General features: G+C 38.3%; 1 protein-coding gene across 3 annotated transcripts; it reads right to left on the bottom strand.

Moving 5' to 3' along the window:
• Positions 1–3,171: 3,171 nt before the first annotated feature.
• Positions 3,172–25,593, bottom strand: LOC145996076 (cytochrome P450 6k1-like). Of its 3 annotated transcripts, none has more exons than XM_083132319.1 (5): positions 25,439–25,593; positions 9,366–10,311; positions 6,742–6,972; positions 4,798–5,049; positions 3,172–3,701 (listed from the first exon to the last, which is right to left on the bottom strand). In XM_083132319.1, the coding sequence occupies exons 2-5, from the start codon at positions 10,276–10,278 to the stop codon at positions 3,532–3,534; spliced, it is 1,566 nt and encodes a 521-aa protein (XP_082988445.1). In that variant the 5' UTR covers positions 10,279–10,311; positions 25,439–25,593; the 3' UTR covers positions 3,172–3,531. The 3 variants fall into 3 exon arrangements, with proteins under 3 accessions (XP_082988445.1, XP_082988446.1, XP_082988444.1); XM_083132320.1 differs by lacking the exon at positions 25,439–25,593 and adding an exon at positions 21,409–21,526; XM_083132318.1 differs by lacking the exon at positions 25,439–25,593 and adding an exon at positions 19,463–19,606.
• Between the last annotated feature and the right edge of the window lie 2,284 nt (positions 25,594–27,877).

Raw genomic sequence — 27,877 nt, 5'->3', positions numbered from 1 at the left:
CTCAGACCATGAAAACACACCTACATACCTCTCTAATAATTATGTAAGTTGCAACTTCTGATCGGGTTTTAATGCTGTGTTAATATCAAATTTTGTAATGTCGTGCACTGTTTTTGTCATGGTGCCAGTTTCCTTGGTCACCATAACGTTAGGTCCTTCGTCACCTGCAGCATGACGCGAAGCTGGGACTGGATTTTGCCATGCCTCTGCGGTACCTAAGCGTGCCTCTTTCCTAATTTTAATTTTGTAAAAGTTTGGGTTGGTAAACCAAATTAAAAATGACTCCGGATTTACAATGGCTCGGGGCACCATTAAGCCCGTCTCCATTTGAAACTGTAAATCTGGTTCTAAATAAGTTAAATTCTGATTTCTAGAATTTTTCAATTTGACAGGAATACACAAATGAGATCTAGGTTTAATTCTAATTTGTCTGGAAGTTACAAATTCTGGCACATATAGATCCCTGATCAGACTAGCAACTTTTATGGATACGTCAAAGGTTTTTCTGTGTTCCGTCCTTAACTGGTTTCGCGGAGGAGTTCCAAATCTCCTCAATGTGAGTCGATTCTGTTCAAAATCCAAATTTGCTTTATGAGCTCTTAAAAAATCATTACCCAAGATTGTCCCATGTTCAAAATTTGGAATCATCCGAATAGGGTGGGTAAAATTGCGGCCGTTTATTGCAAATGTTAACAGGACAATCTCTTTAATTTCAATTTGTTCCTTGTTCTGAAAACAAGTGGTTGCCGAGTGATTGGGATAATTACAAATAGAGCAGCATGTTCTCTCCCGTTGCTCTTCCCTACATTCCTGGCCTCGCCAGGAACCCCGCGAGTTCTGTCCGCGGAAGTTTCCACGTCCTCGCCATTGTTGGGCATTGCCATATCGCCTATTGTGCCCTGAATTATTATTATTATTATTATTAGGGCGTGCATTTCTATACTCCCTATTATACTGTGGTCGTCTATTATTACCCTGGCAGGAACCTCTATAATTATTTCCTGATTGATAATTGCCTCTATAATATGGTTCTCTAAATTGCCTCTGTCCAGATGAGTCGGTGCTAGGGTGCTGTTTTTGATTGTCAGTGCTATCTAGTCTAAAAGTAAGACTAGCTAATCTAGCTTCCAAACCACTTTCCTGAGCCTGGGTTTGAGCCTTGTTGCTTTGAGGATTGTTAGCTAATTTTAATTGTTCGACCTCCTTCTGCAAGGCATTGAATCTTGCATCGATCTCTGAAGTAGGTCGCAATTGTGCAGACTCAGCAGTAGCCAGATTGTTATTCTGCAATAAAATCTGCTGCTGTTGCGAGAGAGTTGGTGCGCTGTTCAAAGGAAGTAATAAACTGTCCCTTTGATCTTCCTTCCTTAGCTCTTTCAACTTGCGCTGAATCATCAAAAACTGAAGCTTTTCAAAGGATTTTAAATCCTTGAGCAACCCATGCACTGACTCGTATTCTTTATGATGGATGTCTTTCATGTAATCCACCTGCAATCCTAAAATAATTTGTTTGATCTGTTGTTGAATGCCCATTTTAGGATCTGTTTTAAGTAAAAGTAACTGCTTGTCCCGAACATAATTTGTAACTGGCTCAGTTTCCCTATGTAACCTGTATATTTGTTCCTCGATCTGGAGTTGATCCAAGGACCCTGCAAATTCGTCTTTAATTTTTTGTCTTAAATTCTCGTAAGAACTGTCTTGGTTTTCTTGGACGTCTTTCCAAGCCTGAAACCATCGCAACGCTGGCCCGGCTAAAAGTGCTGGGAACATTTCCTGCTTTTTGGTACTGTTCCAACCATTTAAAATGGCAAGGCTATCTACTTTATCCAAAAATTTTGATACATCTTCCCCGGCTATCCCTTGAAATGGGATACCCTTTAAAATTGTTGGGGGAACAAACTGAGACTGAGCTATAGTTGCAAATTGTGTTGGGCCTAAATCTCTAAAATCCTGACATTGTTGCTCTAATTGTTTTTCATATTCCTGTTTTTCTAATAATTGTCGCTGAAGGCGTCTAGTTAATATTGGGCTACGTTTAAATTTGTGGGTTGAACTTGCAGTTGGACCGCTGACATCTAAATTAAAACTCGTAGTCCCTCGTGCTATGTCTAATAACTGGTCCAATGTTTCATCGAGTTCATCAGCAAGGTGAAAGCTCGACATCTATCATGACATAAATAATAAAAAAATTCCCATTCGGTTAAAGAAAACCTTTAAGCCCTATGTATTTTCAAAATCAAATATGGCAAGGACATACTAAAAACATTAAACAAATTAACAAAACAAATTTTTGGGTGGGGTTGAATTTAAAACTGGTTAACAATTTTCCATCTCATTTCCGAAAAAATGGATGAAAGCCCTAAGCATCTCCATCACGTATCAAAACGAAGATAGAGGGAAATTTCAAAGCTAACAATTAACTGCAACTCTTTTCATTTCCGAAAAAAAATGAAAAGGCCCGAAGCACTGCACCACGTATCATTGTTTAGAATGATGGGATCAGAACCAGTCACTTCGCAATTAATTGCTGGGTGATGTTAGCTATTCATCATTCATCCTCTATGATGAGAGCACTCGTCATTGGCATGACGAGTTAACGCTTGGCAGTACGAAAGGTACAAGTTAGATTTAGGAACTAACAACTAGAAAAGACAATGGTCACTCGTTGGGTTTTCTGAACCTTTGAACCTGAATCATGACTTTGTTTTAGGATAGTTACCTGTCTATCTGACGAATGAAGATAATTACGATGAATAAAAATATACTAAGTCCTCTGTTTTCTTCTCTATAGGTTGACCAGCGCGTCGCCTCACTTCTGCTTCACTGCTCTCCTAACCTCTCCACTCTCCTCAATTCCAATCCAAAGTCAGTCCCCTCTCAGCTTGTCTCATATCTATATTCCCTAGGCCATGGAGCTCTTCCTCCATGCCGAATCGTGTTTTTAATAGCCACTATGCAAACCGCTGACTCCATAGACAGAAGAAACTACCTCAGGAGGTTTGCATAGCACAACACTGTGCATTGTTTACATGCCTCAGAGGTTGAGACAACTAACTGAGATAAACAAGTGAATGCCCTGTCAACATGAAACATTCAGAGAGACTTTTAAAATAAACATATAATCTTAGGGATTGATACGCTATTAAAGAATACCAACAAAAATCACAAACATTTTCAGTAACAACTTTTATTTAAGTGTTGTGTTTAGTATTGCATTGATTATACTTTAGTAACACATACATTTTGAGATCCAATTTGAAGCATAATTAATTCTAATTCACAATCACTTTTTTGAAATCCATACTGTAACACCATTCTCTAAGTATTAAACACGTGATAGATTTGAAACTTTGCATTAATTGTCTATGTTACCACTGTTTGGTAAGCACAGTTTAATCTTAACTACATGTTACCTAAAACTGAATATTGATAGTGCATAATATATTCCAACAAACATGTGTATGTAGTAGTTCAGTTAACATTGGTGTGAAAACAGAATAGTATAGTTTTTGTTATCAACGTACTCGCTCACTAAGTTTTCACAAGCTTCACTCTGAGAGAAATGCCTCCCTGCGAATGTAACAATGTTGTTCTCCTGTCGAATACGAGAGGAATGGGAGTGTCCTTGCACACATGAACCTCGCATTTAGACAATATGGCGGCCAGACCTACCTTGGTTTGCATAAGACCAAAACGATTTCCTGTAAATAGAAAACCAGGAAATTAGTAATATTTCTGTGTCTAAAATTGTGATGACGGATACAATCTAGCTTTGTTACTAATAATATGTCACATTTTTAGCATTCAAAGCTCTCCCGCAATGCACCATTGTAGTTAAACGGACTTAGATGACAACCATCTTCATTGACCTGGCAAGCTTGTATTCGTGTTGGAGCTGCGATCATTTTCCGGAGACGGACGTTGAGGAGAGAATACGTGCCGAGTTTGTCTGGCGGAATGTCATTTTATTGGGTCAATATGAGGTGTATACGTACGTACCTGTGGAACTTTTTCCCAGAAACTATTAATTTGAAACATATCACATACTATTGTCTCTTAAACTTTTTCTGTATTCTCTACGTTAATAGTAAAGTCTCAATATTACATAATGGCAAATGGATCACTTGTGTAGAGAATATTCAATTACTTGTAGATAGCATTTAATACAAGATTATACTGAAGATTAGGAAAGGAAGAGAATATAATAAGTAATATCAAAACCTCTGTCTAAAGAAGAATTAGCCTACATTTAATCTAAAATAGTTTCCTCTTTGACTTAAGACTCTTACAGAAAAGAAACATTGCCGACATGAAAACATGGTTATTTATTTGAATGACTACTAAGAAATGAAACCGTGTGCTTCTTTTACAATATCCTCCTTCAATGATGATGGTATAGATAAGATGTGAAGTCATTTTAAGAAAGACAACCACTTAAATAAACCGTAAGCTCATCATCATGTTCTCTTAACATTAGGATATTATTCGATAGAGCTTTCAACCATGCATATAATCTCTTGCAACCGCAAAATATAAAACTACTAGTCTTGTTGCAGAGTAGTCTGGTCAGGTAGCTACCAAATCATTCGGATAGGACAGTAGTCAGCGTATAAAATGAGGTAAACTTGTCATACGTAAATTAAAGTAAGATCTCTTGCAAGGTGCATATCATCGGACAACAGGCAACACACAAGTCCGTGTAAACATTTAAATCTCTTGGAAGGACCGTCACTTGCTTACCAGAACTCATTAACTTCGCTACCTTTCAACTACCAGTAAATTTGCAACATATCTTACCAATGCAGTTCCTGGGACCTTCTCCGAAAGGCATGTACGTGTAGTTGGGCCTCGTTTTCTTGTTCTCCTCTGTAAATCTCTCGGGGTCGAACTTGTCCGGGTCAGGGTAGAAATTTGGGTCGCGATGCAGCCCAAGGAGCGGGACGAAGATGGGCATTCCTTTGGGAAGAACCACCTTCGATCCGGGAATCCGATAATCCCTGTTCACAATCCTATCCAGGAAAGCAAGTGGAGGATACTTGCGAAGGGTTTCTGTAATATAAAATAGAATTGTATTAGTTCAAAATAAATCTAACATGTAACATACGTAATGAGTTCTTTGCAATCAATTAACTTACTTTCAGAATCGGTCAGAATGAATCCACAGAAATTAGGACCATTAAAATCTGGTTGCATATAAACATAAGGAGAGAATATATTACGTATATGTTTATATTTCAACAATGTTTGAATTTAGAGCAGGAAAATGGTATCAAGAAAATAAAGAGTTTAAAGGAAACTGTTTTTTTTTTTTGTATGAACTTTGAGGTAATCCACATCTTCATGAAATAAAGAAGATATGATGTAGATATTCTGTAGTGATATCAGCAATATCTCTATATAATTAATTGTTTTCCGTATAGTAAGCATCAAAAATTTTTTATAAGATAACATGGCTCACATATATATATATTTATTTTGGTAAATACTCACTTGAGAGCTATGTGAAAAGGAACAAAATCTTATAAAATGTAAAATTTTACTTCGACATGTTTCGATAAAATTCATGTAACAAAACAATTACTGAAAATATAACAAATATGCACCTAGTACACAAGACAAATTGGGAAATGTAGGTACGAAGTATATCCAATTACATTCTTCAAGTTGTTACGCCCCTGTACATTCGCGTGACATTTAAACATTCAAAGAAATGCATACTTATGAAAATTTATAATTAAACATTTCTTAATGTCTGATGGCGTCATGATAACAGTTGAATGATCTTAATGAATTAGATTAATATGTAGTTATGTAGTATCTTGAACGTGATACTCGACAAGGATAGTAACAAATTTGAATCCTTGAAAAGTTTGTTTACTTAATATTAAAACATGAAGTATATGGGGTTAGTTGCCTTCCCGCCAAAAGGTTAGGTGGACGTTATTGACAACATACTCACGTCGCTTGCTGTAGTGACAGGGAAAGGAACAAAGTTATGCCTAACTCACTATGGTCCCTCCTATGTAAGCTATTGATACTATAGTGCAGTCCCGTGCGAATTAATCGGAACAAGATATTTTTATGCATGATAAGAGTCTCAAACTTGACTATTGTTTCATGATAATGAATCTATGACAAATCGTGTAATACAAATTATATAACAGAAAGAAGAACATATTAGCTATTAAATAAATATTACAAATATGTAATATATTGTTTCTGAATAGTGTAATTGATGAATTAGGGTATAAGTACAAATAATACATAACGTGTGTAGTTATTGTCGTATTTCAATTAATTCGCACGGGACTGTAGACCTCATTTCTGATTGGCCTACTTTAATTGAAATATTTTCTCAACGTCCATATTTATTAGTGGACGAATTCACACACACGTACAGTCCCGTGCGAATTAATTGAAATACGACAATAACTACGCACGTTACGTATTTTTTTGTACTTATACCCTAATTCATCAATTACACTATTCAGAAACAATAAATTACATATTTGTAATATTTCTTAATAGCTAATCTGTTCTTCTTTCTGTTATATAATTTGTATTACACGATTTGTCATAGATTCATCATCATGAAACTATAGTCAAGCTTGAGACTCTTATTATGCATAAAAATATCTTGTTCAGATTAATTCGCACGGGACTGTAGTAAATTGTGCGAAAGGCAAGAGAAGCGGAAGTACAGGTACAAAGTAAATTGTGCATTAATAACGCCATGTGTACCTGAAACGACCATATCCAAGTATTTCATCTCGTTAACGGCTTCATAGGTCAATTTGTTGCCTTTTGTCTTCATGACGGATAGGATCTCATCTCTCAGGCGTGTCTGCAAGTCTGGACGCAGAGACAATTCGTAGAGAGCGAACGACATGGTTGTAGATGACGTCTCAAAACCGGCATTAAAGAATAAGATCGCCTGCGAGAGGATGTCGATATTTTCGAACCTGAAGGTCTCTGAAATGAAGAAGAAGAATGCTCAACACTCTGAATGCAAGGAACGGACTTAGAAGGATATAAGAATACTTCCGATGTAAATGACGGCGCCGTGGTACACACAAAATCGAAAGAATAACCTCACCTCTTATAAAAGGAAACGATATTGAATTGGAAACACTGCTGCGTCAATACCGAAACTGTATGCAAGACTGAGGACAGAGCTGGCAGCTTTCAAGGTCGTCAGCATCCACAGGAGAACAAGTATTAACCACGAGTCCTCAACAAACTAACAAGAAACCAGCTTCTGAGCTGGCGATAAAATAATAATAATGATAATAATAATAATAAAAAAAGTTTGTTTCTTTCTTTTTCTGTTGTAGTGCTTATTATTAGCTCTGGAAAAACAAATATAAAATTTAAACGAACAATGAAAGTTATTGTTTTCGGTGAGTGATAGTGAAGTGTATTTTTACGTCCATTTTTCTACCTCTCTAGATTCATCGTGACGGTGAGGATAAGTGATGAATGGGTAAAAAAAATGACTGAAAAAAAATCCAAACACATCCGTTCCTTATAGCTAATTCAAACCCACGAATCTAAGGCAGCTAAACTCTCCCACAAAGGCTGCCACGTCAACAAAATAATTACTGCGTTTCATAAATATCGTATTTTCTATATATTTTTGTATTGGTAATAGAATATGTGACACATAAAATTCTTCCATAAACCATCCAGTTAATATCTGACAAGATTTCAAACAGGAAACTAGCAGGAAACGAATTTACATGCATAGTCTACACTTCTGACCTTGTTGCTAAGGGCCAGAGGCGTCTCCTGAACGCATGCGGTGCATGCTGCGCATGCGTCAATTGTGGGAAAAAGGACAGCTTGCTCTGCGACGACATTAATGAGCATTTCTACATTCTAATTTCTTCATATAGGAGAAGTATTTATTTTAGACGAGAGCGCTCAACAACGCTTATATTACATTTCATGGATCTGAAGTGAAAGAAAGTAATAATTATTTTCCCACAATTGACGCATGCGTCACTTCAGATCCAATAAATGTAATATAAGCTTAGTTGAGCGCTCTTGTGTAAAATAAATGCTTCTCCTATATGAAGAAATTAGAATGTAGAAATGCTCATGAATGTCGTCGCAGAGCAAGCTGTCCTTTCTCCCACAATTGACGCATGCGCTCAGGAGACGCCTCTGCTAAGGGCACTGATGATGGCCTTCCTTCCGTGCACTTTCTAATCAAAATACACAAGAAATTAAGTGTTTCCAACTCAATATCGCTGTCTTCTGTAACAGGAGCGAGCATTCTTTCGTTTCTATCTGTACAGAACGGAGCAAAACAGTTGTTAGAATTATTTGGGAAGATACATGTATGTCACAGAATGAAGAAACGATTGTTGATTGTGTGATCTACATGTATTATCACACTAACGATGAACGTATGTTAAAACGTACGAAAATAAATATATACTTTCTACTTTTAAAAATATGGGTAACAGTTTCATAGATCGAAGACACATTAAAATCGGATATTTTGTGTTTCGCATGGTTCGTACTACAAATTGTGTATTGCGGAACATAGTTCAAGGTGCCATTATGCTTTTTACACGAAAACAAACTCAATTTTTCACATTCTGAGTGCTTTTTTTTATTCCTTTCTTCGCTTCCGGAACGCACAATATGGCGGGCACATCTTTACTCACGTTGTGGGTATGCAGTGTTTCAATCTTCTTCACCGAAAAATACCTACTATCGTGTTCGTCACCGGTGGAAATTATACATTATGCACGGGTAGTTGACTGATAGCCCGGGTAACTGACGGATAGCCCCTCAAACCATTCACGGATAGCCCCACGAACCATTATTAACGGTAGCTGACCGATAGCCCCACGAACCATTTCCGATAAGGTTAGGTTAGGTTTGGTTACGTTAGGCAAGCATAGTAAAAAAAAGGGGGATTGAAACACTGACAGGGGCTTACGTCATCAAACGTACCCAGCATCCGGTTGTCGTTGAGCAAACAAATGAAAGCAATTGCAATTGTGCGTCGGTGAGATATTTCTCTTGAAAAATACATAATTTCCCGGTCAAATATATTCCACGATGAAAGAAAATACCTTGTAAACCTTGGAGAAACTCATTTCCGTAAGTAGTTTCTTGTGTAAAATTGAAGAAATGTGTCTCCGATGTATGAAACTGTTACCAAAATATGTAGCTCTCTTCATTGTTATATTGAAAACTGATAGATTTGGAATTAAAAGTTGAATGTAAGAAACTTGTTATTCCTCTACATTAAACTATTCTGTATATATCTTAGCACTGCCATCTCTGTTCAAGAATGATAAACTATCTTTGGAAGACATAAAATTGTACAAGACAAACAAGACACTTACCATTAGTCGATATTAACTTGGAAAATCCATTTTTGGCCGCCTTGTCCTCATCATCATCGCCTTCTTCGTCTACTTTACCCTTGTTCTTCAAATCGAGAAGAAGCTGAAGGAAATCTGGACGGTAAATATTTTTGCTCTCTCGATAACTAATGTTTTCGTTCATGGCCTTGCTGAAGAAGTCACCTGACTCTGTTGGAATGAATGGCATTCGTAGTAGACGCACAAGGGCAGGAAAGAAGAAATTCCCCGTTCCAGCAATGGCATTTCTCACTGTAGATTCGAATATCTTCCTTCCAGCATTTCTGAATTTGGCGTCCGGGTCTTTGAGACTGTGACACTGAATCCCAAAGGCACACGTTCCTATTACATCAGTTGTGAACCTGGCAACCAGTTCCTTGATCTCAACAGATTCTTCCTTCTTGGCGTGCTGAACGAAGATATCCGAGAGTTCATCCGCACAGTCTAGCACCAGCTGGTACATCCTCTTCATCTTTCCGGAAGTGAACGTTGGGGTCAACTTGACTCTCAGATGTCGCCACCGGTTGCCTCGTATGCTGAACAACATCGCACCGGTCAGAGGGTCTACAGTTTCATCCGGGTTGAAGTTCCGGTCGACAAAATAGTCAAAATCTTTCACCAAGACCGCTTTCAACAGTTCCGTGTCCCTTACCAAAAGGGCTGGCTGCCTAAGCAGGTAAAATCCAACAAAAGGGCTGTTTTTGAACTGATCGTACAACTCCTTTTGATAAACGGCGATATTCTTTTTCATCATGAACACATCTTTCACGGATCCAGTTATGATGGTTGGTTCGTCAAAAGGCACACCCCTTTTCTGCCAATAGTCATAGTTCCATGTTAAGTACACATACAGTAAGACTATAAGCCCTGTAATTAGGGCCAGTAACTCGATCATGGTGTCTCCTTTAGAGCAATCTCACTGAAGAATCTGAAATGTAAAGATTTAATATTAACAATGCTTAACGATTGGAGAAGGTGCAGTGCAAGAATAATACCAGACAAATTGTCAGTCTCCATTCACTTTGAGGAATGCTACTTTTAAGAATTGAAACAAAACGCCGAAGAAACAGTTGCTTCTTACACAATCATCAGTAAATTTCGTGAATGAAACTAGTGTCTGGTATTATTTATCCGCCCGACTGTACACGTTATTTCAAGACCGTTAGAAACAAGTTTAAAACTAGTTCAACTTTGCATGTAAGTACCTCGTAGATATTAGAGTTCACATTTTACTTGAAATGCGAATATCTTCACACAAAATTATATACGTGATTGTCCAAGTACAGTAGTGTACAAAAATATTATGTACACAGTGTTAGCAGCCGATGAACAAAAATGATTGTACTCTTTTAAAGAAAGTCACTAGATTTTGCAGACATGGTTTACCTGTATTTGTTATGAATATTAATGAATATCGTAGCGTATTATACGCCATTCTTGTTCGTTATGTTCTTATTGGTCTATATGTCAGGACAGACGCGTAGTAGGGGGTGGGCTAACAGGCTGAAGCCCCCCCGAAATCCTACAATATCTAATCTAAATACTGTAAAGTGGTAATTAATTTTAATTCCTGAGCAGGATAAAACATCTTTTAATAAGTTGTAATATATTGAAAAATTCAACTTTCGCATTTTGCTGATGATGATCCCCCGAAATAAAATTCTAAAATGATTTCTGAAGAAAGATTATATTGGTGCACTGGATGTACAAAAAATCACGAAAACAAACCTTTTCACACTTATTTTCTTAATGTATACCAATGTGTTTTTTTTTTATGACAACGTTTTAAAAATATAATAAATCTAATTTTTCTCGTTACTTAAGAAACTTATCGTTTAATTAATTTATTAATTTAATTATTTATGTCGTTTAATATTTAATTATAAATATTTAATTAAATATTATACGTTCAACACGTATAACCTTTTAAAACCTAGTCATAACATTGATTTGCTTAGTTATTAAGTTTGGTGAGAGATAAAAATAAATATTTACGCTTTAGCAAACATGTCGTAGATAATTTTCTGGATTATATAAATTAGATTTGTTTAATTACAAGTACTCTGAACGACCTTTTGCCCTTGGAATATGCATAATAATGACCAAACAGGATTCGTCGTATTTAAAATCACCTCCAAAATTTCCAACAGCACTGGCCTTGAACTAACATAAGATTATCACAATTCTTTCTAAGCTACATTATGAAAGTTATATACAACAGATATAAATGTTTAGTGTCAGATTAGATAAACTTTTATTCGACGAAACTTTAGGTTTCAACAGCTTTATATTTAGTTTATTTATGTAACAATCAACACGCTTATATTTCTAAATGTAGTGACGCCATAATCACCATGAGGAATATCATTACAATTGGTAGAGTTTGCTTGATTTCGTAACGTATCCAGCTGACTGGGCGAGCATTGCTAGCGACTCTATTAGCGATATAGATCGTGAAAGGCAAGGGATAGGTGCTGGTCTATATGACGTCATCGACTTGCTGCGAGGCGCGTTGCGTGATTGGATTACTGCACAAGAGGCACTCGTTCTTAGGCTGCTAATGCAGTAGAGACAGGGAGTTCATGGAACTAATCGCAGTCTATAACAACAATAAAGCGTTAAATTAGTTAAATATCAGAGGAATATGACATGATAATATCGAGAAGACATGCGAACAGAAAAAAGTGGGAATAACAATAAGGACAAAAGCGTCATCTAAGAATTCAAATGAAATGTAGTTGTGAATTTGAATATTCTGAAATGAATACTTACTTTGTTTTTGTAAGATTTTTTTGTTGGATGCGGGTACACGAAGCGTACAGTAAAAGCAAATAAAACGAAATTAACACTCAACACCCAACGGCGTACTTAAGGGGGGAGGACTAATTGGATTATACCCTCCCATGAGTGGAACAATTTTTTGAGAAAAAATGGATATTCCATATAAATTCTTAATCAGAAATGTTCGTATATATTTTTCTAATTTTCCCACATCAACCCCCGAAACCCCACTCACAGACACTTGCACTTGAAAAATATTTTTACCAGACTTTATTTATTGTTGATATGGTTTATTTTACTTCGCTTTTCTGCCACTTTGGGCTAATCTCGAGGATGGGGATGAGTGATGATATGATGAAGAGCAAGCCCAGGCAGGGATTCGAACCCGTGAGACCTAGCGTCGTAGGGCGCTGTCCATACCACTCCGTCACGTAAGTCTTTCTGTTACGAGGTATAGTTACCCTCAAAATAAAATCCTAGGTTCCATACTGTCAACGCTAGAATAATGTAATAAACACGAGTATAAATGTTGAAAGAGTAAAGGAAACACAGATTTGGTCTTATTAATCATAACTGTAATAAATGCAGGATAAGAATCAACACAAAATAGAACAATGGAGGATACACTGAATATAACAGGCACAGGGGTGCAATGTTTTTTTTTGTTTGAACAGTTTTAAATGAAACACATTGGCGATATTTGCAACTTTTCTTGTTCAACTTTATGCTCAGTTACCCTCAGCAGCGATGGCGGCAGACGGAGAGGGTTTAGGGCGAGCTTACGCCCCCCAGCAAACAAGAAGAATTAAAAATGCTATTTCGGACCAAACATGCATTTTTGTATGCCCTTTCAGAAAATATTGTCGCCCCCACTTATTTTTTCGTCCCCGTCGCTGAACCGCAGCTATGAAAATCGACGACAAAGTAGTAATGTTTGAAGTGAGGCGGGGGGATTGGTATCCCAGCTTCCTTCCCGTCACCATGTTAAATCATAGGAGCACCAAGGTTAGACCAAACATTCGTTCTTTTAGGAATTTCCACCTGAAGCACTGCTTAAACTGGAAAAGGAAAGAAAGCATGGAGGTAAGAGGGGTTTGGCGACGCAGCCAATATAACGATACCACATGCATAATGTATATTCATGGCAAAAGTTAGTCTAGGTGGGCAGGAGGGCGGGCGCTCCAGTTCACAGCCAAGCGAGTGCACGAAAGAGCCACATCTGGCTCCAAAAGAGCTAAATTGGCAACAGTGCTCCGCAGCGGACGCAGAGGGCAGAACCTTGCGTCTATAGACTGAAGCTCTTCCTGCATGCCCTTAATACAATATACACTATCTACCAAAAAGTAATTGGGCACGTGTACAAAATGGTTGTCTGGTGGTGCGAATCCTTTTAGAACCTCGTGGAGACAGCTCTTGCTGCTATAACAGCAGCCACTCTGTCAGGCATGCTCTCGACTAGTTTGTGGAGGACGTCCATTGGAATGTGTCGCCATTCTTCTTGCAAGATGTCACTCAGTTGGACAATGGAATTTGGCCGCATCTCCCGAGACCTCACCCGCCAGTCCAATGCCTCCAAAAGGTGTTCTATGGGATTGAGATGAGGACTCTGTGCAAGCCAGACCAATCGGTGAACATTGTTGTCGGCATACCACTGCATAGTAGCCTCCGAAACGTGAAACCTAACATTGTCTTCCTGGAAGTAACAGGGGTCCATTCCGTAAAAACGCCACAAGGTTGGGAGCATTTCATTGTCTAGTATTGTACAGTATGCCTGCGAGTTCATTGTGCCACGAACAACCACCAGTGGTCCCACTAAATGATACTAAATGATTCAAATTAGATACTAAATTAACCACCATCATAGGTGCCCAATTACTTTTTGGTAGATAGTGTATATACTGTGTTGCAACAAAAGTTGCTACTAAAGAGAAAGCAAATAGTATGCACTTGATATTCTGTGCAGTTTCAGCCTACGATATCTACTTACATTTGCCCTTGTACTCTTAATGATAAAACATTGATAACAATTGCTTCTTAAACGAGGACAATTGTTCAACCCTTCAAACTCTCAAGTGTTCCATTCTTTGCCCCATTGTCAGATTCAAGATAGATTGTGAGTCACAACCTACTCAACCTTTAAGAGTATCTTCAAGGTGATGTGCAAGGAGCGATAAAGATTAGCATAAGACATCTGATAACTGCCTGTGACAACCTTCATAGCTACGTAGTTGGTATAGCTCTTAGAATCATGGATCTTTCTTTGGATTTTCTTAGTATATTCATAACCACGATTGGCCTGGAGATGTGTAAAATCATGTAAAAACGGGCAAAATAGAAAATACAAAATATCTAGGGTGGAAAATGAAGTATACATGTGCATTTAAGTTTATCGTTGTTACGATATTCGCGACGATGAGTCATTGGGGATGATAAAAATGATGCGTGTGTGTAATTGAGAGCACTATGGTTTACTGTTCTGGTTTCAAACTGGCACCAGATTGTGTAAATTGCGGGGCCCAGATTCGAATACCGACTTGGCCATGGGTATTCTTTGTGCGTATTCCTTCATCAATTGCACAATACCATCACTCATCCTCATCGTCGCTATTAGCCAAAAGCAACAGAAAAACGACGCAAAACAATAAAAACAATGAAAATCAAATCAGTGGAAAAGGGACCCCATTCCTAAAAAAACAACGTGTTTGCTATAAACGCTATTAAACGAACATTTGTAAATGGTTCTTCAGTGAGGTAGGCCTAGGCACATACCACAAGGTTGGAAGTTAGAGGAATTTACGCTAGATGGCGTCAGCTGTTGGAGGCATGCAAAGACCTCAATCCACCAATGAGCGGCACGAATTCTAATTCCTACTATATTCCTTCAATTTCGTTGTATCATGTTTCACTGTTGCTGTCGCGATTAACCTTATACTAGTAGAAAGGCGCGACATAAAACAAGCAAATAATTAACTGTCGCCAATAAATATCAATGTTGTACACTATTTAAAGTCGGTTCAAAATTTTAAGCATTCTACCGTTAAAAAATAAGCCTGTTAATTTACAAAAATGGGACACGACCGTTTTGTAGAATTTAAAATTAAATATTTTATCATGCGTTATGATAAATTGGTTATAATTTGCAGTACCGTCCACCATAAATATATTTTTTTGAAAGCAGCTATTAAACTTAGCTCCAGTAAATTAACTATGTAATGACCGTAAATATAAAGAAAACGGACATGGTCATTTTTACGGTGGTTCGACCGTCATTATACCTCTCAATTTTTTACAGAGTACCCGTATTTCGAACCCAGACTGATGACTAATATTAGAGTTGTTCTCTAATGTTTTTTTTTTTTTTAAAATATCCATTTGTACCGTGAAGAGAAGAGCACAAATGAAGTGCTAACATTACTCTAGGAACACCTATGGTGTTATTTGAACATAGAATCCCTGATTTTCTCAGCATTCTAAACAGTTTATCGTAATCAAGGGGTACCCGGTGGTGGCACATAGCGGTTCGGATCCCTCTATGAACTGTAGGCCCAGTCCCGATGAGTCTTACTGTGCATAAAGTGGACCTAATACACTAAATCAATCAATGTAACCAGTTATCGTAGAGGCTGGAAGAGCGCAGATAACAAATATTATCAATTACTCTTTCAAGCACAATTGAAAAATTCTCTCGCGAATAGGTTATAATAAATAATAATATAAACGCCTTTGCGAGACTGTTCAATGATATAGCTTAGGCGCCGCCCACGTGGCAGAGTGGTTAGCACATTGCGCTACGACGCCAGGGGTCCCGGGTTCGAATCCCGGCCTGTGTTTATGAGTGTACATTCATCAATTTCATCCCTCATCTTCATCTTCGCAAATTAGCCCATAAGTGGCACAAGAAGCGAAGTAAAATAAAACAAATCAATCAATGTATAGCTTAGGTCAGTGTTACCCAAAGTGTGCACCGCCGCGCCCTGGTGCGTCGTGACTGGCTTACAGGGGGGGGGGGCACGAAATGTTCCAATATTTTCACTGAAATGACACGATTGTTCCAAATATTTGCTTATTTAGTAGTTCTTACGTGTAAAATGTTTCTGAAATTGAAATATGTGTATATTTTTAAACTAAGGCAAGCAACCTAACACACACTCGCTAGAATCGCTAAAAATTTTGAGAACCTCTGGTTTAGGTCACCGCAAAGTGCTACGAAACCAGAGTCAGCAGTTCGAAACCTACTAAGGCATTACTATCCCGTGGTCTATATATCTGTAACAATTTCATCAGATCGTCTTCATCGTCGCGATTAACCCGAGAGATAAGAAAATGGCGTAAACTAACCAAAGTAGAAATGACTTGGCCACCGAACCGGCGGGTTATTGAATGCAGTGTATGCAATTAAAGTAGGGATGTGCCGAAGCCGATTACAGATGTATGAATATCGGCAGAAATTGACGCATCGGAATCGGCAAAAATCCGATATTTAAACCGGTACAGATTATACTAGAGTTTTACCTTCTAATAAGTTTTATATTCTAGTTTTGTAAGATTTATTGAAAATTAGGTCATGATTCATCATTATTGTAGAGTTTTTGTAATAAAATTATTGCAAACTCTCATTCAGAGGATCAACCTAACTCAAAATCGGAAATAAAACAGTACATTGCTGAACCAGGATCTGCTGTTGTATTGGAAATTCAAAAATGAGTATTAAAACCTGAAGTAAGTGCTGAGAAAATACTTGGGCATACCTGCTGCATCAGTGAATGCGAGTTCAGTGTTGCTGAACAGATTTGCGATAAGAGAAGAAGTAGGTTACTTCCTGAAGTGCTTCCAAAACTCGTGTTTGTGAAGTTGAATCTGGCAGCAGTAAATTGCCAACATTAAGAACAGGAATTCATTTTGCATTTCAAAGAACTGCTTGTGTACTAATGTTCAATCTCTTGAGAATCCATGTTCTTAAAGGTTCACATAACCACCATTTGTAGATGCAAATGTACATTTGCATCTCTTGAGAATATACAGAGTGTTCCGTTCAAATCTCCCTAATTTCAAATAATTACTGTGAACGAAGTACGATGAATTGTGAAATAACTGCAACACCAACTGCAACGCAACGAAATTTCAGACGAGTGTGCGGAGGAGTTGCACCTGATGCTAAATCAATTAGGCTGTGGTTTAGTAAGTTTCTAACAACCGGCAGTGTGCTAAAACAATCTGGTGGAGCTCGGCGTCGTGTGTCAGAGGAAAAGGTGGAAGAAATTCGAGCGGGGTTTCCATACCAAATTCTATGCGACGCGTTTTTCATCTGGCTTCAATTGTTGCACAATCTGCACTTTATACGGATACAACCGAAGCCGCGTGTGCAGAACTCCATGCATTGTTGTTGGAGTCACATTGAATTGCCTAGATGCCTGGCGGATGCATTTACTTGGGGTTCTCTAAAACACCGCTCGAATGTCTGAATGTCTTCCACCTTTTCCTCTGACACACGACGCCGAGCTCCACCAGATTGTTTTAGCACACTGCCGGTTGTCAGAAACTTACTAAACCACAGCCTAATTGATTTAGCATCAGGTGCAACTCCTCCGCACACTCGTCTGAAATTTCGTTGCGTTGCAATCACAGATTTTGTCTCAGCATACCACACCACTGCCTGCGCGCGTTGTTGAACAGTTGCCATTTTAATTTATGCGACAGTGGGGCTGCGTAGTAACCAAACGTACAACTTCAAGTTATGAAAACAAAACTTGAAGATCTGGCCTTTCATTTGGTGTTATAGTCATTTCACAATTCATCGTACTTCGTTCACAGTAATTAATTGAAATTAGGGAGATTTGAACGGAACACCCGGTATATGTATATACATGATATGCAATAGAAATGTACATAGCAAATTTATTTTTGTCATGCTGAAAATAATATCCCGTTTCTGTTTAATAATATTATGTATCGGAATCGGTTAAATATCGGCATCTGTATCGGTTCCAAAAGTTATCGGTGAGTATATCGGCATCGGTAAATTTTCAGCTTCGCCACATCCGTAAATTAAACCCAAGTAGAGTAGATTCGACTGGGTCTAGATTTCAGCTATATAGGAAAGATGGGCTTCTGAACTCCCAACCACTCACGTAGAGAACTGGAGATCGCTACTGTAGCGCCAAAAAGCGAGAAAAACGCAGCTTCGACAAAAATAATTAACGAAATGTATAGTACTCCCCGAGAGCGAAGTGGTAGCCAGGGATTCCGCGTTCGATATCCCGTGGGGCACATAATGGTTCGGATCTCACTTTAAACTGTAAGTTCAGTCCCGTTTAGCCTCAAAACTAAAGCAAACTTATCTTTCTCTTCACTCTCACTAGATTGACAAATTTGTTCAATACCAGACGACCACTCGCACCCTAGGCGGAGTAGCTCACGTTACCCCTGGGTATGTGGAGTGTTCGCCCCTGACTATGTGTGCCCCTTCGTGATTCGAACCCGCAACTGCGAGTCTACGACGCTAGCAACTACACCACCAGGGAAGATTCTTCACCTGAGAGCGAGGGCCTACCCGATGACGTGGTGGAAACATCGTCGCCTTATAATCAAGGGGTCGCGGGTTAGATACCCGGTGAAGGCATATAGTGATTCGGTCCATTCCCGATTAGCCTTGCTGTGCACAAAGTGGACTTAACGAAACAAAAACTCGAACATGAGGACGAGAATAGTGGCCCTATATAATGTAAAGTCATAATAGGTTAAGTGTGAACTCGATATCCAATTGAGTCTCGCCGATAGCCTAATGGTAACGCTACCGCCTTGAAATAATAGGTTCCTGGTTCGATCCCCTGTGGACGCACACTGGTTCGGATCCCACATTAAACCGTGAGCCAAGTTCCGATCAGCTTATTCAAGCATAAAGTTGACTCAAAAAATAATAATTGCATAACCACTTAAGATTTCACTGCAATTTTTTGCAATTTTTCTTATTTTGCGTCGCGATTCTTTCACATTTGGATAATCCCGACGGTGAGGATGAGAAATGATTACATTTAGCTGCTGTACACTAACGCCTTGATTGAGATTCGAACCTGCAACCTTGTGTAGCGAGACAGTGAGGCGAAACTAATTGTCGCTAAACACCTCAACTTATCTCACATCATTACGTTCCGCACCTATGGAAATTACCCAGATACGAGATGTAATACCGCACCATTGGTCATCCTTATTATATTAGCAAGATCACATGGGCCAGCACTGAATAAAGTCCCACCGACAAACCAGCCAATAAACGCTCGCGGTTCACGTTATAGGCTCACCTTGCGAAATCCTTGGACGAGCTACCAGTTCCACCGCATCTGCAGAACTGAGTCTAACTCACGGATGATTTTGCAAAGGCTTTCGTAACCTTGAACTTCAGACTCGATTAGAACTCTTGATAAAAATGTCCTTCCTTTTCATATTCTGAGGCGTAGTTTGGTTTATGGTAATAGTTCTTCGCATGGGATTGGAGGACACGTGCACTGCACATACAAGTGTTACAAGTATCCCTTTGTTTACGGAAAGAAAGTGCATTCGGTAATGATAATAATAAAAAAAATGTGCTTTGTCTACAACAAAAGCCGTGATTGTAAAGAGTTTTAAGATAATATTCAGAATGGATTTAACTTTTTCGCCAGAGGGGAGGAGAAGCAAATATAGTCGACCCCTTCCAACTAACTGCCTTCCCCCAGCAGATAAGATAAACCAGCATGAATTGCAGTTTACCGAAATACGAGTTTTATACTTCTGTACTTACAAGTGTAGCACAAGGCCTGCCCTCCGATGCATGACGTCACGGATATTCGCAAATCAAATCGAACATGACGTCACGGAAATGAAACGTGAAGATCGCAGCAAAACCGGTATTAACTTTAATTTATTATTTACTAATTGTAAGTTGTAATTAGCAATGTTTTTAAAATGAATAACTACGACTCTAACCTTAGTAACTTTTGTTTATAATGTAACGGAATTAACACAGTTGTAAAGTTGTCTTCTCATCAGGCACTTTTAAAAAAGTGGGGCAAGTGGGGCATACCCCTTGAAACATGAGATATTTTAATGTGAAATCTAAAAAAAAAAAAAAAAAAAAACCTACGAAAATAACTTACTATTTTACAGTTTTTGGAAGAGTTTCGATTTTGTTCTTGAATTATTGAATGGGTTGTTTGTGGAAAGATGGGGCCGACCTCCATGTGTTCTTTATGAGTGTCCCTTCATCAATTTCATCATATCATCATTCATCCTCATCTTTGTGATTAGTGAAAAGTGGCAGAAAAGCGAAGTAAAATCAATGAATCGATGAAGCAATTAACAGAGTATATTCATTTGTAAAGTGAATGAAGTTTGGGAAAAGTTTATGTACATTTCTCAAACAAATCAGTCATTCCACGAACTTTCTGATCAACCCTCGTATGTTAAGGTGAAACGTGATTATGGTAAACTGTTTGAAAATGTACTTTACATAAATCTAAGGAAATTTTGAAAGCTATATCGAATATTTCCTATTTAGTGGTGGAGCTATTACCCCCTTCCAATTTTGTTATTTCTCCAATTATACTATAATTTGTTTGCTCAATTGAGGGAAGGGGGTGATTTTTTATTTTACCCAAGGGTAAGAACGTGGCACCCGCTGCTTTTGGATCATTAAACAAAAATACTCCACAAAATGAAATAAACAAATCTTCGGTAGTACAGTGAGATCCATGAGTATTGCCGTGCAAATTGTCCATCACCATGTTCGTGCACTTTATTTGACCCAATAAGAGCTTCAAGAATTAAAAGAAAACTCAAAACAAGCCGTTTACAACTTCTGCACCAGCATACATAAAAATCCATTGCTTAAAAACACACAGAATGTAAGAGAGAATTTTATGAAAATAGTCATGGACAATTTGCACTGTAATACTCATGGATCCCACTGTACATAGTGCGCTAATATGGTTGTGGTGTGAGGGATGATATCACATGCTTTTCAAAATAAACACTTTATATGAAGCCTGCCCCCGTGGCGGAGTGGTTAGCACGTTACGCCACGACGCCATTTGTCCCGGGTTCGAATCCCGGCCTGGACATGGATGTTTGTGAGTGTACATTCATCATATCATCACTCATCCCCATCTGCGGAAATTAGCCAAAAATGGCACAAAAAAGCGAAGTTAATTAAAGCAAATCAATCAATCAATCACTTTATATGAAATTTACACTTAAACTTTCACCTTACCTTCAGAACGCGTAAATATGTTTCCACAAAATTGTATACTTTACCTACAGCTCGTTTGGTGTGGTGTGTCTTAACGTATTGTAACACTTTAATATGTTGTTGCGACTTGTAATATTAACGCGAGATGACGTCATTCACCACATGATAAACATTTGCAATCACAGGGCATTTAATTGTCCTTTAGACGCTTCGATTTGCTTCTCGACCCAGTTCTAAATATTACTAGATGTTGCTGTGTGACAAGCAGAAACAGTTAATTCCAGTTATGTCTGTGCCAAACTAGTGAGATGAAAAGAGATTTTTGACGCATGTAAGCAGTAGCGGCCGATGAAGGCTGCAGTCCTGCAGCCCCCCAATCAAATTATGTTTTGTTGCCATTAGTGCAAAAATTAAATATTTATACTTACCCTATATTACTGCGTCCCGTTGCGCTGTGTGGAGCTCTCAAATTCACTTGGCGCGCGACAAGAGGCAAACTGGTTTGTGAAGCCGCTTCCCCCTCGGGGACTGGCAGTACATCTTCATGTTAACTCTAACGTAAGCACTGCTTCCACTTCCCTACCTGCTAGGTCCTTGTCAATGCTAAAAAGCGAACTGCATTCACTGCAGTCCAATGTACGGTGGCGCTGCCAAGTGGTAGAAATCGAAAGCTCTCACACTATGATATGGCGACGTCGTGCATAAACATGCGATTACCGAGAGAAACAGTGGCCTGCCATGCAACGCGTCCGTTTTGCTTGTCTGGAACTGCGTGATTGTTTAAGTTTTCGAATCGATTCAAGGAGTTATTTGTTTTCTGGCAGTAAGTTATAGGGTAAGGACGGGGCAAACGGACACTGGGGCAAACGGACATCCCCTAAGAAAAGTACGAATATTTTCGGTTTGAAGTAAGCAACAGTGCAGCAGTTGGAGTTGTGTACGAACGTGAACGTTTGCGAGCAGTTGTGTTGAGCATCGGAAGAAATCGTAAAGAGGAAACGCGAATCCAGCATAAAAACCTAAACAGGTAAGCAGGTAATGTACGTGCAAAACCTTGAATACTAAAAAATATGTTGCGAACTCAAGGATTGCATACGTTACTATGGTCCCGCCGAAGTTGTGATTTGAAGTGTGGTGAAGGCAGTGATTCCTTTATGTATACACACGTGTTGACAACATTGTGCTGCCATCTGGTGGACTTTTTCGGAATGTAAAGTCAAATGCTACAAGTGGGGCAGATGGACAGGTTGCCGTTGGGGCAAACGGACACAGATTAATTGTATTTCATTTCACTATTGATAGGTACTTTTTGATTTAGATGCTAATGTATATTTGACTCAGTAATGGAAATGGCAAGTATGAATTGTATAGAATGCATTTTGTACCCTTCAAATGTTTGTGTTTCTAATACACTGTGCCCTCGTTACAGGATGGTGAGACATCGAAAACGAACAATGCTGTAAATGGGTTCAATGCTTATGGAATATATCCCGTTAATCCACAACGACTGCCTGGGCATGTCTTTGTTCCTGCAACTCTCCGTGTTCAAGATGAGCGATCATCAGAGCCTACAGCAAGAGAAGAGGATGTGTTATTTCGTGGAAGTTTTGAGGAGCTAAACCCTTTGCCATCAACTTCTGGGACCTGCAGCAGGAAACGCAAAACTGGGCAATCGCATGTATTGAGGGATCCTTCCTTCGTCGCTTGACTCAAGTACAAAAAACTGAAAGCTGCAGCAAAAATCAAAGAAGTTCAAACGCACCACAAGAGATGAGTGCCGTAAATGCAAAGATGTGTACAACCAGGGTCAAAATTAGGTGCAGTGCTTAGAGTGTTCTCTCTGGTTCCATGTAAATTGTGTTGCAAAGGAAATTACCCATATTATGTGTGTTGTTATTGTGAGAGTGATGATAGTTCATAAATCATCACGTGTCTATCTGCCCCGATCAAATGTCCGTCTGCCCCGAACGTGCGGGCTAAACGGACACTGCCGCATCCGGGGATTGATCAGACTATTTTGAGACAGATGTTCATTTGCTTGCATACTATGTGCTATCATGTGTTCACTGAAGGTTCACACTTTTATGCCAATAGTTATTTTCATGCTTCAATAAAATGTGTCACAGTTATTTTGAAAATTGTGCTTAGGGTGTCCGTTTGCCCCGTCCTTACCCTATACTCTAGTGTTGTGAATGGTAAATCGTACAAGTAAAAATGATTAGGTAAAATTTTCGTTTCCCCAAAACGTCTTTTTTCAATTTTATAGGAGAAATTACTTACCGAAATGCGTTTATTTATACTTTAGGAAGGTCTTGGAATTTTGTTTTTCCCTCGTTGAATTTTTTTTGGCGGTAAATCATGTAATTTTCGACATTAATTTCATTCCGATGCACGAAAGCTGTTCCCTTGCTGTCCGTCTACTACGTGAACCAAATATTTGCGAGCGTTTCATGACGTAACAACCGGTCAGTATTTCCAAATACGCGGTTTTGTAACTGTGTAACAGTTATAGAACGTAAATAAACCTGCGTTACTGTTCATCATTTGTCATAACGAACTTGCGACACCATGACGTGCAAAGGATGCGTGGTGAAATTCGATGGGGTTCAAAATCCAGTACAATTTGTAACTCAACATGGAATTTTAAGGAGGGATTTGACAATTCCGGGAATTTCTTCATTTTGTTTGAAATTCGGTATACTCACCAATTTTGGCCCCGTAATCACGTATCTGCAGTTAAAATTTGGCGCTCACACGTGGAAATAGCAAATAATATCAATTAAGTTCGTATTTCCACATCCTCGATTTCCGAATTTCCCGCCGGTTCCGGGCTCCGCCCCTGGGGTAATCGACTTACCGCCCCCAACCGCTATCGCGGCCCCGCCTGTTTCTATAGACTCCCTGTTAAGGGCATGTTAGAAATTGGCCGGATTCACCTGCCCCCAAATCAACGCCAAATTTATACGTGAGCGCCAAATTTTAAGTGCAGATTCGTGATTACGAGGCCCAAATTAGTAACTATCCCAAATTTCAAACAAATCGGATAAATACCCTGCATTTTAACAAGAGAATCATGATTACGAGGCCAAAATTAGTTAGTATACCGAAAATTAACAAAATTGGAGCCTTTCTCTATATTGTCAATTCGCTCCGAGTAGGTGGGAAAAAAATCCAAAGTTCGTCAGACTTTTTCTTTGACATCAAATGAGAGTACGAGACGTGTATTACCTATTTCACAATCAGTTGCTTTGATTAATTTCAATCACTTATCGCACAACACTCTTGCTACCTTCCGTTCTGACGTCAGCAGACTCAAGTTTATTTTTAGGCTAAAGGTCTATGTTGTTATCCATATCATTCAAATTTCAGTAACCACCAAACGTCTCTAATTCCCTTATTTTTGTATTTTTCACATTCATACTTAAGTATTCTGCATACTAGAACCTAGATATTTTGCTATGAAGAAGGTCGCAACACTGCATAACCACTGATCATGGACTACGCTAGTCAAGATTTCTCCGCCATATCGCGTGTAACGCAAGCAAAAGCGAACAAAATAAAAATACTCGATATTTCGAAAATTGAGACTATTTGCCTGCAAAGAACGAAACGCGAAATAGAAGAATCCTTACGAATGCAGAATATGTGAGTATCAATGTGAAAAATACGAAAATAAGGGAATTAGAGACGTTTGGTGGTTACCGAAATTTTAATAATGATTAATTCAGTACAGTATTTAAAGTCTGTTCGTTTAAGCTCTTTAACGCTGCAAGAGAAATACGACATAAAAATACGTGGAAGACCAACTCCATTGTTGAGTATATTTGTTGGTATTTGTTTTTATGAATGCAGGCCTCCTAACAATAAGCAGCATCAGCCGCTACTGCATGTAAGTAATACAAAATCAATATTCCTATGAATGTAAACTATGATCCTACATAATGGTAAATTGAATATAATTGAGGACATATTAGCCTTTAATTGACTAGCATGGTCTGCAAACCACGTTTTAACACTATTTGTAACAGAATGGTAGAGTGCCCTTGCTTACCTGAAACAAGTTGAGATGTCGCCTCTTCTAAGTCTGAATCAGAATTGTGCATCAAATTGCAATGCATGTACAGATACTGTAATAAGAGTGTCCTTGAGTTTGTTTTCGATTGACGTCATTTTCCAAGTACTAGAAAACCATTATTTAGGTCCCGAGCAGAACGGACTTTTCTTGGGGTTTCTCTCATGCTAGTAGAAAAATTAAACGTTTCTTGGCAGGAATTATGATAATAATGATTCCGCAAATTACACTTATCAGCTGCCGTTATTATCTATCCGGTCGTGAAGGAAAGTTTTTTTTCTTTTCTAAAGAAGGAGGACATTTTTTTTACTGCCTTCCATGTGTTATACACTATTACATGTTTATTTGAGATTGTTATTTTCCCATGAACATTTTTAACTTTAGTCATTCAGAGAAAATTTGTCACGGAGTGAAGATATTTGTTTATTTTGACGGGACCTCTCTTCTGACTATAGTTCGAGTTCTGGCCACATGGCGCTGCCAGATATTCTTGTTCGGATGTTCATTCTCTAAATCCATTTTCTTCTCTCTTCCTTAATTTTGCTTCTATTTCCATCTCTCTCCTTTCTTCTCATTTCTCAGATTCTCTATCTTTCTTTCTTCCTTAGTTTTACTTTTTCCCTTATCCTCTCTCTCTTCTATTCTTCCTCTTCTTCTGCTTCTCTATATCCCCTTCTCCCTTCCGTAATTTTATTTATCTTATTTCTTTCTTATTCCCTTTCTTCTGTTTTCTTTCTTTTTCTTCCTTTGTTTTTCTTCCGCTTCCTCTGTTTCTTTGTCTTTCTTTCTCTCCCTGTTTCTCCTCCGTTTCTTTGTCTTTCTTTCTCTCTCTTTTCCCCTTCATCTGTTTCTTTGTATTTCTTTTTCTCTATTTTTCTTCTCTTCATCTGTGTCTTTGTCTTTCTTTCTCTCCCTGTCTCTTCCCCTTCCTCTGTTTTTGTCTTTCTCCATGTGTTTCTTCCCCTTTCTCTGTTTCTTTGTCTTCTTTCTCTCTCCTTCTTCCTCTTCTTCTGTTTCTTTGTCTTTCTTACTCTTAATGTCTCTTTGTATTTTTTACTCTTTGTCTCTTCCTCTTGTTTCTTTGTCTTTCTCTCTCTCTCTGTTTCTTCCTCTTTCTATGTTTCTTTGTCCATCTTTCTCTCTCTTTCATCTCTTTCTTCTGTTTATTTGTCTTTCTCTCTCTCTCTCTTTCTGTGTTTCTTCACCTTCCTCTGTTTCCTTGTCTTTCTTTCTCTCTCTTTCTTTCTCTCTGTTTGATCCCTTCCTTTTTTATTCTTCTTCCTCAGTTCTCTTTATTTCTTTCTCTCTTCCTTAATTTTACATCACTCTTTTTCCTAATTTTTAAAATTATTTCTTCATTTTCCCCTTCTCTCATTTTAAGTCTTTCTACGTTAACAAATTTCTTTCTTTCCCTTTCTCTCTCTTTCTGTTATTCATTTCATTTTCATTCTGGTACCTTTTCTACTTTAAATGATTCTGAAAATTATATATGTGCATTATTTGGTTGTGTAGATGATTTTTTGACAGACTGGTACCATTGGTGGCAATGTCTGTGCCTAATTAGCATCGCCAATGTTACTATTTTGTAAGAAAAATAGTTTTTGGGGGGTTGCAGGACCGGAAACTTTTTTCTAGCACAATTTAAATTAGGTCCAAGTTGCGTATATTTTCATTGAAAAAGGTTCCTGGACCGTATTTAAATTGATCTGGAAACAAGTTCCTGGACCGTATTAAAATTGATCCGGAAAAAAATGTACCTGGACCGAATTGAAATGCTTTACAGATAAAAAGGTTCCTTACGGTCCAGAACCCATTTACGCTTGCTCTCCTGGACCGGAATTGAATTTATTTACAGTTCCTGGAAATTTAACAATAATTGTTAATAATAATAATAACAATAATAATAATAATAATTAAAAAACTTCTTTATTAACAGACTCCGGTCCCGAAAGCCAGTGAACATCGGCGGTGGGATTCGATGCGCTGACCACGTGTCACCCAGAGAAAAGCCTCTGGCAGGCCTTGACCTCAAAGGAGTCAGGGGATTGGTGAAGTAAAAATAAAACACGAAAGTTCATGCTTTTGCAAAAAACACAACGATATGCTTATCCGCATGATAATTCTCAAGAGATTAAGAAGAACTTGGACACGTCTTTTGGCGCGAAATTATTTCTAAATTTCACGTTGCACATATTCATTTCATTCTGTTGGATAATTTATATAATCTGTCTTGATAAACGAAGCACATCAGTGTTAAATTCTTCAGTAAGTTTGTTACAAATCTTATAATGCCCATTAAATATTATAAGTAGCCCGTATACCACTGACACAACATAGGAACACTTATCTTGAACTTAATATTACTTGAAAATTAATCACACCGTTGGAAAAGAAAGAAGGTTGTAAGGGTAAAACGTT

The sequence above is a fragment of the Lepisma saccharinum genome, chromosome 12, assembly GCF_977018435.1.
Source record: "Lepisma saccharinum chromosome 12, izLepSacc3.1, whole genome shotgun sequence".
Taxonomy (NCBI): domain Eukaryota; kingdom Metazoa; phylum Arthropoda; class Insecta; order Zygentoma; family Lepismatidae; genus Lepisma; species Lepisma saccharinum.
Note: the sequence above shows the minus strand (reverse complement) of the source record. Positions and strands in the feature narration are given on the sequence as shown.